At 44.4% G+C, this 19,339-nt stretch overlaps 1 protein-coding gene across 1 annotated transcript in view; it reads left to right on the forward strand.

The window, feature by feature from the left end:
• Nucleotides 1–19,339, forward strand: part of LOC146813020 (C-type lectin domain family 2 member D-like) — a gene marked incomplete at its 5' end in the record, with an annotated part of 262,441 nt that overhangs the window by 46,824 nt on the left and 196,278 nt on the right. Inside the window, one exon of the mRNA XM_085615245.1 lies at nt 13,133–13,299. Within this exon, the coding sequence (XP_085471371.1) occupies nt 13,133–13,299 (167 nt within the window). The remainder of the gene's footprint in view (nt 1–13,132; nt 13,300–19,339) is intronic.

The following is a 19,339-nucleotide window of genomic DNA, read 5'->3' on the forward strand; positions in this document are numbered from 1 at the left end:
CGATTATACAGGCTGCTCAACAGTTCAAAAATGATGAAACTGACAATGCGACTGAAATCTCAGAAAGACAACATCGCATGGCGATAGATAAATGCTATCCGGTGTTGCCTGTTTCTCCTTCTGATAATAAGAAAGATATAGAAGAAGATCCCCTAATGCCTCATATATTGAGGTTGCCTCCGCCCTATGTGCAAAATGCTAATGTGCCTCAGCTGTTACAGCCTGCTCAAATGTTGGTAGTACCTCCTCCGGTTCCGGCTCTCCAGCATCTGCCTCCTCCAGTACTACCGCCCTTGCCGGTATTACCAGTTTCTCAGCCATCATCTCCTTTGCCTTCTGCTCCTCCTGTAATTTCTAGTTCTTCTCTTGACAATTCTCCTAATATTCTGTCTCCAGTTCTGATGTCTAATTCACCATCTATGCGCAGGCGTCTCACAGATTCCGTTACTAGTATTTTATCTCCTTTCTTTGGAGCTCTTAATGCATCTCCGGCTTTTGCTCGAAGGCAATCACGTAGTCAGTTTCCAGATTTCGAGGAACGAGAGAAGCTAGATTCCCTTGCACGAAGATGGATCAAGAAGAGTCCACAATATAGTGTATCAGATATTATGCCTACCTTTTTGCAGTGGAATGCACCTACACAAAGGTATGTTTTTAATATAATGTGCGATATTCTCATTAAAGAATGGGAAGATGTGAGTTCGAGTCCGATCTCACAAGATTTATTAGATGTCCAAGCTGATTTTGAAAAAGGACTTATTGTAGGTTCCAAGGTTGAGGAAGCTGTAAGAACACTCATCTCTTATAGAACCTTATTGTTCTCTCAGACTTTTCTTGACTCTGATCCGTCGGTTAAACTGACATCGAAAAATTACCCTATGAGAGAAGTTCCTCCAGTTTGGAAAGAGGAAGTTGCAGCCGCAGGTGCTAATCCAGCTATTCCAGCTCATTTCCAGCGTAAATGGGTGCATGTACCATGGAAAAGATCCGAAGTTTTGGCCCTTAAGCAAACTCTACCAGATCCTCGTAAAAACCCTGCCGGTTACTATAAAGAATTATCGCAGACAATCGATGGTTGTATTATGAATTTAGCAGATATTGATATGCTAATGTGTAATGTCGTCCCACAGACAATATGGGCTAAAATTCGTAAAGAGGATCACGCACAGGAATTGGGTGCCACCTGGGAAGTTATAGCTGATACAGATAGAGACCAAGTGGGTGGCGCAAAGCCTGACGCTTTGATCTCGGAACTTCCTGGTAGAATCATTACATTAATGAGAACTATGATGCCTGCATTGAGAGTGAATTGGGATAAGCTAGCAGCATGTAAACAAAAGAAAGATGAAAGTGTCTCTGATTTCTTTACTCATTCCGAGGAGACATTTATTGATCATAGTGGTCAAGACATGGCTACCGAAGGTGGACAGCGACTATTCGTGGACAAATTTGTATTCAATTTGCTTCCCGAGCTGTCACACAAATTAAAGGATTAGGAAAGTTCTTGGGCTGTTTCTTCTTCTGCCCAAATATTGGCTACTGCACAATATTACGAGAATAGAGACAAAGAAGAAAAAGAAAAGCAAGAAAAGAAAACGAAAGATTTAACTCCTTCCGTGCTCATGACGGAACCGCTCCGTCATGAGCCACGGTCGCCGTGTGCTCATGACGGAACGGTTCCGTCATGCTGCGGCCGTTGGCGGCCGCGCCGCCCACGCGGCGCTAATTCCCCGCCTGTGCGGGCGATTAGCGCAGTGGGCGGAGACATGACGGAACCGTTCCGTCATGAGCACAGCTCAACCGCGGCTCATGACGGAGCGGTTCCGTCATGAGCACCGCGCCACCGCGCTGCCTCCCCGCACCCCCAGCGCTGCGGCGGAATTCCCGCCGCAGCGAAAGGGTTAAAAACGAAGGTTCTTTTGCAGCAAGCTTATCCGCCACGTTATGTTCAGCCTCAGACTCAACAGCCACCGCAGTTTCAAAGATTGTATCAGAAACCTGAACCATATATTCCGCGACCTTTGTTAGGTCCTAATCAATGTGCCTATTGTAGGGAGGAAGGTCATTTTAAGAGCAATTGTCCGACTTTATTGCAGCGCAATGGAGCATCATTTTCTCCACGAGGTCGTGCTGGCCTTCAGCCAGCAAACAGAGGTAGAGGTCGAGGCATGTTTACTCAAGAACAGCGTGCCCTACCATCTCCTAATTCCATAAACTACTTTGATCAAAAGAATGTGAGATCCACGCAATATTATAATGAGGACCATTATGTTGAAGGCGAGAACGAAAGTCTTCATACCAACTAGGACAGCCATGGACAAAGTAGAGGAGTTGTGCCAATCCCAGTAGATCAAAATGGCACTTATGTCAACGTTACTACAATGGGTATATCAGAGCCATTCCTTCTAGATACTGGAGCAATGAGAAGTTCTATCATTCATTCTAAACTCCCTGGCGCACCTTTGTCCGGCTTAACGAATGTTTCTGTAGGATTCTCTGGCGCCCCTCTTCGAAATCCGGTTTCTTGCCCTTTGCCTATTTCAGTTGGTCCTTATGATTTGGAAGCTTCACTTTTGTTAACGAATGGTTGTGGTGAAAATCTGTTGGGTCTCGACCTATTGAAAAGAATGCATGCTACTATATATTGTTCTCCTTCAGGCGTACAACTCACCCTAGGTCAGAAGTTGATCTCCCCAATGTATCTGTCTAAAGATCAGTTTCCTCCTGAGTTGCTTTCGCTTCCGACAGCACTTTGGGCCACGGGTCCGAACGATGTGGGTTGTCTTGAGATACCGCCTTATGTTGTTACTCTTAAGCCCAATGTTGAATTACCACGCATCCCACAATATCGAATTTCTGCAGAGGGTGAAAAAGCGCTTTTGGAAATCATTCATGACTTAATCCAGAAGGGTGTAGTCGAAGAAACGAGAGGTAACACATGCAATAGTCCTATTCTTCCTATTCTTAAACGTACAGATCTTTCTCAGCCTCCTGTGTACCGATTTGTGATTGATCTGCGAGAAGTAAACAAAATTGTGATTCCACAATTTCCTGTTGTCCCAGATATCACTGCTTTGTTGACTATGATACCTTCCACAGCGACTTGGTTTTCGGTTATTGATCTAAAGAATGCCTTCTTTAGTATTCCAATTGCAGAAGAGAGTAGGGACATTTTTGGTTTTTCTCTTGGAGGCCGAAGCTTCCGATTTAAGCGCGCACCCCAAGGTTACTGTGAAAGTCCCTCCATTTACAACCAAGCTTTGAAATGTCATCTTGATACTTTTCACTTGCCGTCTGGTGCTGCCCTTATTCAATACATGGACGACTTGTTAGTCGCCGCCGATTCAGAAGATATCTGTAAGAATGTTACTGTAGCACTGCTACATCACTTATTTAAGCTGAATCACAAGGTTTCACCTTCCAAACTACAGTATGTTTGTCGAGAGGTTACCTACTTGGGTCATCTCCTATCAAAGGAGGGACGACAATTGACACCAGAACGAATTCAGGCAATTGCTCGAATGTCTGTACCATCCACACAAAGGGAAGTACGTGCTTTTCTGGGAATCACTTCTTATTGTAGACAGTGGATCCCTAACTTCTCTTTGATCGCCAAACCTCTGTTGGCACTTACTTTGAAAGATACGCCTCAGCCCCTACCTTGGACTGATGAGTGCCAAAAGAGTTTCACTGATTTACGCACTGCTTTGTGTTCTGCTCCTGTACTAGGCACCCCAGATTACACTAAGCCTTTTACGCTTTATGTCCACGAGAAAGAAGGTTGTGCATTATCAGTCTTGACACAGCAATTTGGAGATAGACAGCGACCATGTGCTTATTTTTCGGCTACTTTAGACCCCGTAGCTAAAGCATTGCCTAGTTGTCTCAAAGCCACAGCAGCCGCAGCGATTTCAATTCGACAGTCCGCTGGGATGGTGTTAAATAACACTCTCATTGTCATGGTGCCACATGCAGTGGATACCTTACTAAACAGAACGAAGACACAGCATCTCACAAGTGCACGTTTAACTGGTTACGAGCTGACGCTATTGGCTAGTCATGTACATATCAAGCGATGCAATACTCTGAATCCAGCTACTTTGTTGCCCCTTCCTAATGAGGAGAGTGTTGAGGATCAACATGATTGTTTCTTCCGTACTGAGGAAGAGACAAAAGGAAGGATTGATTTGAGAGACACACCTTTAGAGAATCCAGACGGGACTCTATGGGTAGATGGTTCTTGTTTTAAGATGCCTAATGGGGACACAGTTTCAGCCTATGCTGTAACTACCTTACACACGATTGTGGAAACTGCACGTGTTAGACAAAACTCAGCGCAAGCAGCAGAATTGATAGCACTGACGAGAGCTTGTGTACTATCAAAAGGGAAAAGAGTGAACGTGTACACTGACAGTCAATACGCCTTTGGTGTCGCGTTCAATTTTGGACGTCTTTGGAAAGAGAGGGGTCACCTAACTTCCCATGGCACTAAGATACAGCATGGTCAGTTAGTGACTGATCTCCTTGAGTCACTTGCTTTACCTGTCCAAATTGCGATAGTGAAGTGTAGCGCACACAAGAGGATAACGGATGATGTTGGACGAGGAAATGCATTTGCTGATGAAACAGCAAAGAAAACAGCGAAAGATTCAATGAGTCGAATGTATATGGCAGGTCCTGCAAATTGGGTCAGAGAGAGAGGAATGTGTGAGAATACAGTGGAAAGCATGAAAACGATTCAGAAAGAAGCCACAGAAAGAGAGCTGAGCATGTGGAAAGAAAGTACGGGAATGTTGGATGAGATGGGTTGTTGGGTTGAATTGTCCGAACATCAACGATGGTTGTTACCAGATGTTAATGTACTTCCAGTGGTTACTATGGCTCATGGTCCAGCTCACCTTAGTGCAAAAGGCATTTGTAAACTTTTAGCTCCAGTTTGGCAGAATGAGGGTATCCCGAAATGTGCAGACAACGTAGTAAAGCATTGTATTGTTTGTCTGATGTATAACCCAGGAAAGGGAACCCCCACTCCAGCAGGTCACTTTGCTCCTCCGACATACCCATTTGAAGTGTTGCAAATCGATTACATTCACATGGATCGATGCAACAACCTAAAATACGTTCTAGTGGTAGTATGTGCCTTTTCGAGATGGATAGAAGCATACCCTTTAAAAGACAACACAGCCTTATCCACAGCCAAAATCCTTCTGAAAGAGTTCTTTCCCAGATTTGGATTGCTGCGCATTGTCTGGAGTGACAATGGGAGCGAATTTGTTGGCCAAGTCATGCAGAAAGTTTGTGCAGGTCTTGGAATCAAGCAAAAGTTCCATGCGGCAAATCATCCCCAATCAGCAGGTTTAGTAGAAGGCTACAATGGGACCTTGAAATTGAAGTTAGCGAAAATTCAAGCAAGTACGGGACTTAATTGGCCTGATGCTTTGCCGTTAGCTTTGCTATCCACCAGAACTGCAGTACACTCTCGTCTGGGACTTAGCCCTTACGAAGTAGTGTTTGGCCGTCCAGCCAACATATGGGGAATACCTCGCCCTAAAAAGTTCTCAGATTTGCCCTACCCAATGTTGATTGACTATTTGCATGACCTTACAACTAAATTGCATGTCCTTCATCGACAGGTTCGAAGTGCTTTGCCGGAGGCTTCCACAGATCCAGGTCACTCCATCCGTCCAGGTGACTGGGTCTGCACCCGCAATTTTCAGAGGAAGAAGAATTTGGAGCCTAGATGGCGGAAGCCCCGCATGGTTCTTCTCACCACCAGGACAGCAATTAAAGTTGAAGGAAAGAAAAATTGGATTCACGGTGTGCACTGCAAGAAAGTACCCTTGCCCTTGCCTTTCGATCAGTGGGTTCGTAGAGGGATTGGTGACTGTGAAGGTGAAACAGTTCCACGATTCATGCCCTTTAGCGATGCACACCTGAATGGGACATTATCTGAGAAAGAGGACGACGACATTTTACAGAAAGCGATTCCATTGCACCGTCGCTTGAACACGACTGAACCAAAAACATTGTTTCAAGATCAGAGTGTACCTGGGAAGGGTCGCTACAATCTTAGGCCCAGACAAAAGAACACTTGAGACCTTTGTTTTTTCCTTCTCCCTTGTGTAGTGTTCTGTTTAGGTTGCAGGGTCACGGTAGGAGTCTAGGTCACGACCTGAGTAGTGACAATAGGTCTGCAGGATCTTTCAGTGTCATAGGACGGTAGAGCATCGTGATTTTAGTGATTAAGGAAGATTGCCGTGAGCATCCACTAGTGAAAATGGAAACTACACCAAGTATTGAAGAGAGAAGAAATGAAATAAAAACAGCATCTTGTAAAACAACGAAGTTGTTACAGTATAACCCTATGTATTTTGATCTCATTGTGTATTACCCTGGCGATTATTGGTTGGGTTGTTTATGTTTTGCAGCCAAGAAACACCTCCCCTTCCTCCTCTTTGCCTTCTTCTACTATCTCTCCACACCTCTTTCATACTTTTCCTTCACACGAACTTGTCAGAAGAATCGAATATTACAATAATTCTTTCGTCCAGCTATTACACCAGCATCAATTAGTGGTTAACACAACTGATTGTTGGGTATGTGGTCTTATGCCGCATACTACTGAGAAAGGAATTCCATATTTAGTTCTCCCTTTCTCCTATGAGGGTTCCGCTTGGGCATTCTTTGTTATTTTCTCTAATGCATATCAAAGTAAATTCAGACGGTCTGTCGCTTCACAAATTAATTATCCGGATTTTAGCCATAGTTCCTTGATTAAAGGTATGGTGGTTATGGCTAAAATCATGGAGAATAGCAAGATTTCCATCGATGAGAGAAAAGCCTACACTAATTGGAATGTCACCCAATATATGTTGAGTCTTAATAATAAAATGGGAAAGGAGAAATCCTCACCAATCTGGACTATACCGCACCAAGGTAATTTCTGTTTAAAAATAAACGATCGTTCTTCTGACTCTGTACCAAAAAGTAATTGCTCCTATACATACATTTATTCCTCTCTGAACTCGCCTCCTCTGGTACCGTCCCAAGGCACCTATTTCATTTGCTATGATCGAGCTTATACCTGGTTGCCAACGGGTTTCTCCGGTACCTGTTACATAGCTTTCCTTCTTCCTCCTACTTACACTGCTTCTGCCAATTATCACCGAACCCGTCTCAGCCGAGGAATTATTGACTCCAAAGACACCACGGGACAAGAAGGAGGAGATTTCCTTAAAGGTTTTCTTCCTTTCTGGGGTCCAATGGCCAATAGCAGAAATATAAGGCAACTGGTCCGTGTTGTGGAGACTACAATAGACATCACTGTAGGAGCCTTGAGTAATATCACGGCGGAACTACAGGCGGATCGTCTTATGACCTTACAAAATCGAGTTGCCTTAGACTTTATTCTTGCGGATCGTGGTGGAGTGTATAAATTGATCGGGTCAAGCTGTTGTATTTTCATTCCTAATGACGCTCCGACAGTATACCAAGCGATTTCCAAGTTGCATATAATCTCCGAGTCTATTCATCAGGACGAAGGAGATTGGTCCTTAACGGAATGCTTTTGGGGACTACTGTCCAAATGGGGTTGGAAAGTATTGACATTCCTTGGAGTAATTTTGACAATCATATTTTCTTGTTGTCTTTGTATGCGCTGTGGTCCCGCTATCTGTGATCTTTGTGCCACTATGTGCATTTCAAAACCCAAACCTCAAGTGACAGAAAACATAAGGATGATGCTACAACAACAGCTTGATGATCTCATGGCTATTGATGTGGACTCAGATTAACGTGAGTCTATCTTGCCTGAGTTCTGGCAAAAGGAGGGTCTGAGGATTACGATCGAATCGACCCGCCATTTTGTAACCCGCCGCCATTTTGTGTTGCCATCACTCAGGCAGCACGGCGAACGAAGTCTATTCTGCTTCTCCCGTAACTTGGTGTCAAAATACGTCCTCGGCCTTGTTTGCGAGGCTGGTGTTTGGACTAGCCGAGTACACTAATCCGTGTCTGGTTCTCCTAATCCCTGTTCCAACTATCTGTAGGCTCACACCATTCTTTCCTGATCATATCTTAATGACTGGCCTTCACTGTCTCCTGCTGGCATTCTCTTGTGTCATGCCAGTCCTCCAATACACACAAACGTATCTCACCACCTGCAAGTCAGTCGTATTCTGTTAATGAATCAGTTTGGGGGTGGGATAACAAATATAGTTGGAGGAGCGGACTCTTCGAGACATCTGATCTTTTTGTTTTCGAACTTTCCTTACTGGTTCCGCTTTGTTTTCCACTTACCCTATTGGCTCTTTTCTTCTTTGCTTGGGGCGTGTGTTTCATTAATAATCTTCTATTGTATAGTATTTAACCTGATGCGCCACAGAGTAAAGTGGCAGTCTCCTGAGAACCTACTCTGTGTACTTCTAGGATAACTGTACTAGCTGCAGCTAAATAAATCCAATCTTCTAACGCTGACAGAGTGTCCCGTGTCTCTGTGTATCGAAGCAGGTGAACCTAGAAGACGGAGGGCGTACCCTGCGCCGCCAGGTCCAAAAGGTTGTGGTTCTTCAGCACCCAAGCTCCAGAGGGCCCCCCAGCACAGCACCCAGAGCTCCTGATTGAGTTGGAGGGGGCCCTTCCATGTACCTTGCAGGGGGGCCCCCTCAAGTTTCGTTACGCCACTGTCTCCAGTGCTTATCTTGCCCTGGTTAGCTTCTGAAACAGCAACGCCCTTTCTAATATCCCCCGACAAAGATGCAAACATGCCTTCTAATGAACTAGTGGGATTATCTGGGTTCACAGTCTTATCGCTCGAGGGTAAATCCCCTGCGGGGATGGACGCCGCTTCTTGAGGTGGATTTACACTAAAATTATCACTTGGCCCACTTGCTTTTGCCTCCGTGCTATCCTGATTAGTATTTAAGGCAGCCTGTGATACCTCCTGAGTGAGGTGCCCCAACGGTTTTCTTATACCTTCCTCTAACGTTAGAAGCAGTGATAACTGACAAGAAGACTGCTCCGTCACCTCCATGGTTGACTTTTTGGGGTCCCCCTAATGGTAGTACCCTAAAGCAAGACCTCAGGGAGGGGGTGATCTTTATTTCACGCTCTGGTCCCTCAGGATTTCTTTCTTTACCTCCACCCTTTTTATCCCTTAGCTTTAAAGGCTTAACCAGGCGCTCCTTAGGTCTACAATCCAAATTTCTAGATGACTCACTGATATCCAAATTGCCAACAGGGCCCGTTAGAGGAGGGGTACCATTTGTACTCTCAGGGGGTAAATATCTATGTTATATAGTCGGTAGCTTCCTCTATTTGGCAGACTTTTTTGGTCTCTCAATTTCCCTCTCTTAGCACCCCTACCGTTACCTGGGCCAGTAGTTGTCAAAGGCTCCAGGGTGTTATTCTCAATTCCTTCACTTTGATGAGGCTGGTCCCTAGGGTCTGGTGAGCTGGAAACCTCAGGAAGCACTCCCCCCTGCAACCCGAGCTGCGCTGGTACTGCGGCCGCCTCCCTAGCCCCGGAGGAGACTGAGCGCTGCTGCTCTACGGCTCCTCCTGAGCTCCAGGGCGGCCGAGTCCCAACGCGAGAGTGCGACTCGGGTTGGTTCGAAGGCCTTCAAAAGCGCTGGCGAGTGGAGAAGGTACATACCCTCAATAGTTGTTTAGTCTGATCTAAAGTTTTGAAAGCACTTTGTCCAGTTCGACTGAGTTATGTATTCTTTTGTTATTGCACAGAATGTTTAAACCTAAGTATTTGCATGATTGTGTATGTACACAACGGCACATATTTATTTAATTAATTTTTTTTTTAGACATAAGTGATAAATAACCCCAGGTCAAGTGACCATAACCACACATCAAGAAGTGACAGTGAAGTAACTTTTAAAAATAATGCATTTATGAAGTTATTGGTATATTAAAAGATGTCTAATGCTTGTTGAGACAATAGAGAAGGAGCGGCCAGAGCATTTGTGGTGCCTTTGCCTAAAGACTGTCATTTTCTTGGTGTCGATGACGTTTCAACCCTATCAGGAATATGAGGTTCCCATCAGGACTGTAATGACCTGGGGGCCAGGATAGTGGGCAAACTGCGATTCTTCTGAGGAATAATTAACTATCCAGGAACTGATTCCCTTTGTTTTGGCAATTCTATGGCAACCGGTCTTCTATTCTCTAAGCCTGTATATCTTAATGACAGGGGCAATGTATGTCGCTGACCTTCCAGTAGTTTCTGTGAATAATACCCCCGGTCTGGAAGTCGTCATAAATGGGGTGAACTGAATCCTCCACCTTCAAGGAAAACCCATCGTAGAGTTCCTGAAATGCGTACCACCTGGAACAGTGATCACAAAGCCGTCCCGGTCAGCCGCTGGGAGGGGCTGTCTATGCGCCGGAAGTTGCGCTGTAGTTTGGAGGAGGACTCTCAATCGGAGAATGCCGGTTGCAACCAGCATTCTCCGATTAAGAGTTCCGGATCAGGAGTATCATCCAGAGAAACTCATCAAATCAGTTAAAAAGGCAACAATTTGAGGGGGCGTGGCTTGGACGCTGACCAAGATGGCCGCTTAGATCCGGGGCTCCGCCGCACCGGGACGGACCCGTATCATTTACGGCAGTGTTCACGTTCCTTCTTCGAGCTTTTTGGATGTTCCAGCTAGCGGAACGAGTTATGCGCCTGGTGAGCCCAAGGTGAACTCTTTCACGCCTGGAATGCTTCGTTTTCACCGCGCTGAATGTGCGCCTCAGAACGCCCGCCATTTTGCTGTCTCAGCGCTGCTCGTCTGGAACCGGCGCGCGCACTTGGAGCAGTAAGTTCTCTTCATGCTCTCAGATGCGCTCCGCTTTTCAAGTGAACGTGGAATGTTTTCTTACTGACAAGCGCTTTTCTAAGGGACAGCTGCATGAATGACTTATTACAACTTCTCCGGTAGGTGAATGCCTCTACTGTGGCTCTCTGCTGCTTCCTGAGGCTGCCACACCTGCTTTAACGCCTCAGAGAGATGATTTAAATTGATCTCCACATTATGGGGGCGCATGGAGATAGATTTTGTGCCAGAGACTCTCTTGCTGTGACATTTATACAATCTTAATGTAACATCGCAGAATTTGTTTCCTTTCAGCTAAATCTTATATGGCGCTAAATCTACTATTGGGCAACGTTATTTAAACACCAATTCTGTATGAACTGTTTCTGGAGGCTACATCAGGGGGATATATCATCTGGCTCCACGTGGTCTCTTTATTCATGCCAGCTTCTGAGACTTCTTGTGACTCCTGTAAGCGGATGGCTTCGTGCTGATGATGTGATGGCCAGACTTCGTTTTTCTGCAAGTGATTCGCCCATTCATTCATATTTCTTGATGTACGTCCCTCAGCACGTCCGCCATTTCGTATTGTGCGCGATGTCCGCGCGATGTCCGCATGTCGCTGAGGTGATTACAGTCATGGTCTTTCTGCCCTTTCTCCAGTTACTGGTCTGTACTCTAGGCAACTAAAGACCTCTCCTTTTTGTTTTGCGCCCTGTCAGTGTGCTATGCTTCCAACTTACTCCTCATGTTGGCGCTTCATTTTCTGAGACCTCTGCCTTCATGCTTTCCTCGTAATAGGCCGCATATGCTGTGCTCCTCAATGATAACCTACTTCAGTTCCAAGGCATAAGACTTATTTTTCTAGTTCCTTTTTGCAAATATGCTCACCAAGTCTTAGTGCACACGGCTTTCGAGCCCGCTGGTGACCTCCTGGTTATTACTGGAAACATCTTCTAACATCTGCTGGCATTACCTCCATGTCCGGGGTTTCTTCACGATTTCTCCAAGTGTCCTCTACTACTCCTGATGACCGCTGGGATATTTAGACTGGACATGTTGACATATTGACATTCTCTGCTTTTGAGTCCAGGTTGTTGTGTTGGTTTGCTTCTTTGCCTTCTGTTCACTGTCACTGGCACGTTTTAGGCTTCTATGGGCAAGCTACGCAACCCAAAGTTTGTCTTTGTGCCCTCGAAGATTCCACCTTCCTCTGCCTCCTCCTCATCAACAGGCCATTCTCCTCATCCTCCTTCCACGGATCAAATGGCGACAACAGCCTCCACCCGCTCTTCTCCATCACAACTTACCTCCAGTAAGTCTTCTCCTCCTGCCTCCTTACCTAAGCGCTTGAAGCAGGGCTCCTCTCCTCCTCCACCTGAGTCATCTCCACCCCCTATCTCTATGGAGTTGATACTTGAGGAGATTCGCGCTTTACGCCCTTTCGTGGAGGAGACTAATACTAAGATGCAGCTTTTTGAGGCCAAATGGTCAACTATGGAGGCCCGTGTTTCTTCTGTGGAGCAGCAGGTTCCAGAAATTCAGTCAAATTCTCAACGCATCTCCTCTCTGGAAAAATCTCTTCTCGCCCTTCAACAACACACTGAAGACTTGGAAAACAGGAACAGGAGGAATAACCTACGCGTTTATGGCCTGCCGGAATCCTTGGAGGGTGATGATCCTGTCACGTTTTTCTCTTCTTTCCTCCTGAAATTGTTGGACCTTCCTGCTACTACCTCTCTCAGTATCCAACGAGCCCATAGACTTGGCCCTCGCTCCTCCTCCTCAACCAAACCACGAGGGGTCATCATCCTCTTCCTCAAATTTACGGATCTTCTTCTGGTCCTCTCCACAGCTCGAGCGAAACGCCAAGTGTCCTGGATGGGTCAGAGAGTTTTTCTCTCTCAGGATGTCTCTAATGTCACTGCTGCCAGAAGAAAAGAATTTCTATCTCTTCGTGCTCCTCTGCGCTCTATGGGAGCTAGATATGGCCTTTTTCACCCTTGTACCTTCAAGGTAACTCATCAAAACAACACCTGGACTTTCCAAGACCCGGCTGAACTTAAGAATTTCATTCACATTCAGACTAATGCTGGCATGGACACATCCAATCCTCCTACTGGTTGATTATTTACTTGTTTGGTTTTTTCTCCTTACAGGTTCCTGCTGGAATTTTTTCCCTCCTTGGTTGATTCTCCTTCCGCCTGATGTGATTGTATAATGGTTGTCGTTTGGGTTTTCTGTTTTTGCATACAATCGTTTGTTTTTGTACTGTTTGCCTCCCCATGACTTCTGCATAACATGTTTCTTTTTCCCTCCCTTAGTTTTTCTGTTCGATCAACCCTCTTGCAGTCCTCTTCGTATCAGTTGATCCGTCTTTCTCATATTCCGTCCCGGTGCGGTGGGTTGCTCTCCGGCTTGGGGGGCTGTTTCTTGTCGAATCCGCCCACACCCCATCGTCGTCATCTTGTCATCTCCCTTCCCCCTTCAGGTATGTTTTCCTCAGTCGTCCGTTTTGGATATGTACTGTCTCTTCTTCTACTCCTCTTTTCCTCCCTTTTCCTCTCTTTCCTTTTTCCTTGTTCTTCTTTTACTATGTCTTTTGACTTTCTTTTGTCTTGCTCCTTTCTTTCACTCGCTTGTTATTCTCCTTTATGGCGTTTTTGGTTTTATGTCTTTTCTCTGTTCCTTGCACATTTTATTGTTATTTAATTCAAAGTTATTTCATGGAATGTGAAAGGTTTTGTTAGCCCTATTAAACGGCAGAGAGTACTTTCCCATCTAGCCTCTTACACTCCTGACTTAGTTCTTTTACAAGAGACTCATCTTTCTGAGGCGGAGTCTCTTAAGTTAAAAAGAGGCTGGGTGGGAACGGTTTTATTCTCTCCCACATCTAACAAAAAGAACGGTGTGGCCATTTTGTGTCACAAGAAGCTCAAATGTAAAGTTCTTTGTCAAGAAAATGATACTGAAGGTCGTTGGATCTTAGTCAAACTGTTAATCAACTCTGTATCTCTGACGGTTTTTAATGTATATGGCCCCACTCATCCTGACTGTAATTTTTGGCCTCTAATAACTTCTAAGTGTCTTCAATACAGTGATTCCCTGTTCATTCTGGGGGGGGACTGTAATCAAATTGTTGATCCGTTTCTTGATCGCAAATCCTCTGCCCGCTTTGCCCCCCACAAATCACATGCACAATTCCTTGACACTATCTCCAAATCTCACCTTCTTGACTCATGGAGACTATTCCACCCTGACTCTTTGGACTACTCTTTCTTTTCACCTCCTCATGCCTCTTTCTCTCGGATTGACTACATCTTTCTTTCTCAGTCTCTTTCTCAAAATCTTCTTTCCTCATCTATAGAGCCGATAGTTATCTCAGACCATGCTCCCATTGTCACTGTTTTTGATCTTCTTCCTCCCCATCCCAAATCCTCCCGCTGGCGCTTCAATAACTCTCTCCTCCTGGATCCCCTCTTTTCTTCTTCTTTTCTTTCCTTTGCTACGGAATTTTTCCTACTCAATTCTGATCCCTCTTTACCCCCTCATGTTATCTGGGACTCTTTTAAGGCTACCGCTCGCGGTTTTGTGATTGACTTTGTCTCAAAGAAAAAGAAATCTTACCTTAAGAAACAGAAAGACCTTCTCTCCCATATTAAATTCCTGGAGCATAAATTCTACACCTCTTCTACTACAACGGTTTTACCAGACCTTATACGCGCCAAGCTCGATTTTAACAAAATTTCCACTGACAACGCTTCCTCATCACTACTCCGCAGCAGCGCCCGCTACTACGGAGGTCGCAACAAATCAGGTAAACTTCTGGCCAACTACCTTAAGTCTCGCAGGGAGCGTAATCTGATTGACTCAATATATTCCACTGATAATCTTCTCTTACATAAGGAGCAGGATATACTCGCCCAATTTCAACAGTTCTATCAATCTCTTTATACTCCTGAATCCCCCCCTTCGGCTACTCTTATTCAATCCTACTTGGACAAAATTCCTGCCCCCTCCACTTCTCATCTTAATTTCCCTGATCTTGAACTTGACCTTTCTATGACCGAACTAGATAGCGCCTTAACATCTCTATCTCCGGGCCCAGACGGTTTCTCTGTGGAGTTTTATCTACATTTTTCAGATCTCTTGCTTCCTAAACTTCTCTCCCTCTTCCAATCCTTCTTTACCTCCGGTACAGCTGCTGGTACCTTTCACGAGGCTACGATTTGCCTAATACCCAAAGAGGGTCGTGACCCGCAATTTTGTAAAAATTATCGCCCAATATCCCTTGTCAATGTCGACTATAAATTATTTGCTAAACTTCTTGCCCGGCGCTTAGATCCTTTCCTCCCACACCTTATAGGTAAGGAACAATGTGGATTCGTAAAAGGCAGACTCACCTCAGATAATTCCCGCCTTTTTCTCAATGTTCTCAATAAGATACCTTCTCTCAATTTTTCTCTAGCTGCCATATCGGTTGATGCTGAGAAGGCTTTTGATAGAGTAGATTGGTCCTTTCTTTTTGCCTCCCTTCGTTGGCACGGTTTTGGTCCTAATTTTATTTCTCTTGTTTCTTTACTTTACTCCTCCCCTAAAGCGTCTGTTCTAGTTAATGGCCAGCTATCCCCTTATTTTCCCTTGCAACGTGGTGTCCGTCAGGGCTGTCCTTTGTCCCCTTTACTTTTTGTCCTAGCTTTAGAGCCATTTCTTACATCTATTAGAAACAATGTTTCTATTTCTGGCTTCCCTTATGATAAAACTCATTTGAAACTCTCTGCGTATGCAGATGACATTCTTTTGTTTATTTCTGATCCTGACCAATCCATTCCGGCCTTACTACTTGAGTTTAACTCCTTTTCCCAAGTTTCTGGTTACAAGATTAACTCTGATAAAACTGAGATCCTCCCTCTTACTAAATTTTGTTTCCCTCATCAGTTTTCGACCACTGGTTTTGCATGGAACTCCTCTAAAATTAAGTATCTTGGAATTTTGTTCTCTAACTCCATCTCTTCATCTATTCGGTTGAACATGTCTGCTGTACTATCCCGTATGGATAAGCTGTTCTCCTCTTGGAATCCTCTTTTTCTCTCATGGTGGGGTCGGCTGGACTCGATCAAAATGATGATATCTCCCATTCTTATATACATCTTTTCCATGCTCCCCATTCATATCCCTGATATTTATTTCAAACGCATTGATTCCTGTCTTTCTAAGTTTCTTTGGAATAATAAAAAATCGAGAGTTGCGCTAGTTGCCCTTCGTAGACCGAAGTCCAATGGCGGAGTCAACTTTCCGGATTTCCGTCTTTATCATAAATCTTTTTCTCTTCATCAAGCTTCTAATTGGCTTGTTCTTGCACCTTCCCCTCTTGCTCCTCTTTGGCTCTCTATTGAACGCTCACTCCTCTCCCCCTTCTCCCTATCTGAGATTGTACATTTCACTGCTAAGAATTTAACCACTCCCCTACCCCTGTTCAAGTACACTTCTTCTCTTTTACATGCTCTGGTCCGTCCTGACCCGGTCTCTCGTGAATCCTTTTTGGCCTCCCCTATCTGGTGCAATTTGCTTATTCTCCTCAATAATCGTCCTATTTGTTGGACTGTGTGGAGATCAAAGGGTCTGATGTGGGTTAACCAACTTTTCGATGGTTTTCTCCCATGTTCTTTTCCTCAATTCCGACTTCTGTTTCGCTGTCCCCAGTCTTTTTTCCACCGATTCACTGTCCTCATGGCCATCATACTTGATGTCTACTATTCTCTTCCCTTATCATCCTCTTCTGTTTCCCATTCCCCGCTTCTTCAGATCCTGTCTGCTCTCCCTAAGGCCTCTCTTATTTATAAATTCTTCTCCTCCCCCAATCCGACCCGCCCGAAATCTAAATTGGAACTTGCTTGGGAGCTTGATTTGGGCTGTGACTGGTCTATAGCTGTTTGGGACAAAGTCTGGGCCAGGTCCTTAAAAATCTCCCGTTCCGCCTCACTAACTCAATCTATGTTCTTTCTATATCATAGACTTTATCTCTCTCCAGTTTCTATTTCTCGTTTCTCTCCTGATAAGGACTCTACCTGCTGGACCTGCTCTGCCCCTAATGCTGATCTTTTTCATGTACTTTTTCTGTGCCCTTCTGTTCTCGCACTTTGGGATCAGGTGTGGTCTCATATCTCTCGTCTATTTTCTATCTCTATTCCATACTCTATCCCTCTTCTTTTTCTAGGTAGTATCTCTGACACTCTTGATATTCCCTCTCGCTCCTCTGGTCTATTAGATCTTATGTTGGCTCTAGCTTTCCAACAGATTTCTTCTAATTGGAAGGATCTCTCTAAGCTCTCTATACAATGTTGGTGGAATTCTCTCTATCACTATCACAGGCTTGATGTTCGTTTTGCTGCTGCTTCCACTCCTACCCTCAATAGAGATTTATTCTGGTTGCCCCTCACAGCATATCTTGACCGCATGGCTCTGAAATCGAAATCTATCTCTCCTTTATCCTCTGAGAATTTCAAACCCCCATGAGTGACTTTAGCTTTGTCCCTCTTCTTCCCTTCTTCTTCTCCACTCCTCTTAGATCTCTTGCATTTGCATTTTTCTTTACTACCTTTCAACTATTCCCTACCCTTGGCTTATTTGCTCTTTCTATTCTACCTACTTTTTCTCTCTGATCTTATCATCTATTCTCCTCCTAACGCCTTATATTTACCTTTCTCTTTCTCCTTTCCCTTCTTTCCTTTCTTCTCCCTTTTTCTCCTCTTTCCCCCTTTTCCTCCTGGTTGCCTTTAAAATTTTACAAAATGCTTTTTAAATTTTTCCTCAGGTTTCTTATGTTTAACGCATGATGACCCTCTATTATTTTTCTCTTTTTGATTCTGTATGACAATGTTCTATATATGACCTGTATTTTGTTGTTCACTATGCTTTTTCTTCAATAAAGCATTTCAAACACACAAAAAAAAAGGCAACAATTTAAAGTAGAAAAGACTAAAAACAACACTTTTAAAAGAAAAACATTCTGCGCCAACCACCTAAAGTGCTGACTTGGTCTCTGATGAAAAGTCCAATTCTAATGCCTGGGTAAACCATGTTCAATTACAAGGCCTGCATTTGTAATATTATTGTCTGCCCTCCTGGAGACCATAAAGTGCTCAGTTCACCTCATGCTGCTAAACGTGTAAGTCATTTTCCCTATGCCAACTTTACTTTGAGTTGGGGTCCGATTAATGTTCGGTAGATAACCCATGCCAATGCCCAGAACAAGGGTTAAACGTGACGTCAGAAAGAAAAGTTGGCCACACACATCGGACATTAGATAGAAAACATTTTTTAATATATTTATAATAAGGGAGCACATTGAAAATTAAAAACAATCTCATAGTACATAATCAAGACAAAAAGCAGTCTTAATACACAATTATGAAGAGTGTCCCAATGAAACCAGTGAGTGAACCAAACCAAAGAAAAATAACACAAAATACAACATAGAAAGGTTTCAATCAATCAACACAAAGGCGATCAAAAAAAGAAGAGAGGGTTGAAATAATTAACAACACTTGGTCGTTTTAAGTGTCAAAGAATGATTCGCCTGTCTCGTCAACGGCGTTTCGACCCTTTCTGAGATAAAGGGTCTCTTCAGGACAATCTAATGTAGGGACATCTGATCGGCAAGCGTTTCGATTAATATGAATATGTAGTGTCACCGTGCTCAATGTGAAAAGAAATAACTCACAAGGTGCCCAGGCTGGGTGCCCTATGAGGGACGACTCAGCTGGAAGCCGATATTCAATAATTTTAGTCCAGTTCTTGTAAAATAATGATAAGGACTTAGCGTAAAGATCGATTGGTTTGCGGGAAAAGGACATCAAGGTACGGACTGCATGATGGCTGTCACTTAATTTCAGGAGTTTCAATGAACTATCTCCGAATTCTACAAGTGTATAAGTTCACCGCATTACGCCTCAGCAGGAGAACGACATTCAATCTGCGTGGTACAATCACTCAGGGACTGCATATCCTGGTCTCTCAATATTAGTTTTGCTTGCTTAACCAACAGTTTCAAGAGTAGAGTCACAGGGATGTCACTTAACCAGATCTCTCGGGCCTTTAAAACATCCAAAGTAAAGTTTAGATAGCTAAGCCAGCATGTCAGGGGGTTGCTTATTACTTCCCAGATTGAATGTTTTAGCGTGTCATTCTTTGGCCAGCTTGCCTTTAAAACAATAGGGCTTTGGGCGTGGCCTGCCTCCCCTGGGGAGTTTTGGGTCAGGGGTGCAGCCAGAACTCAATTGGGCTTGTTGGGCTACACTTGGGCCGGGTTTGGGCTGGGGGGCTATTTAGCCGGCCATTTTGTGTCACCAGCCACCATTTCGGTGGGGTGACACGACAGCCTGTCGGGTGACATTAGGCAGGGAGAACATTTTGTGGATAATTTGTAGTTAGCAGTCTTACTTGTGCAGCAGAGTTTTTGCGTGTGCAGCTCTTCGTAGCTTACGTTTGGGAGTGTTGTCGTTGGCACAGTGAAGGTGCTGCGCGTCTTT

Source organism: Triturus cristatus, chromosome 7, assembly GCF_964204655.1.
Source record: "Triturus cristatus chromosome 7, aTriCri1.1, whole genome shotgun sequence".
NCBI lineage: Eukaryota > Metazoa > Chordata > Amphibia > Caudata > Salamandridae > Triturus > Triturus cristatus.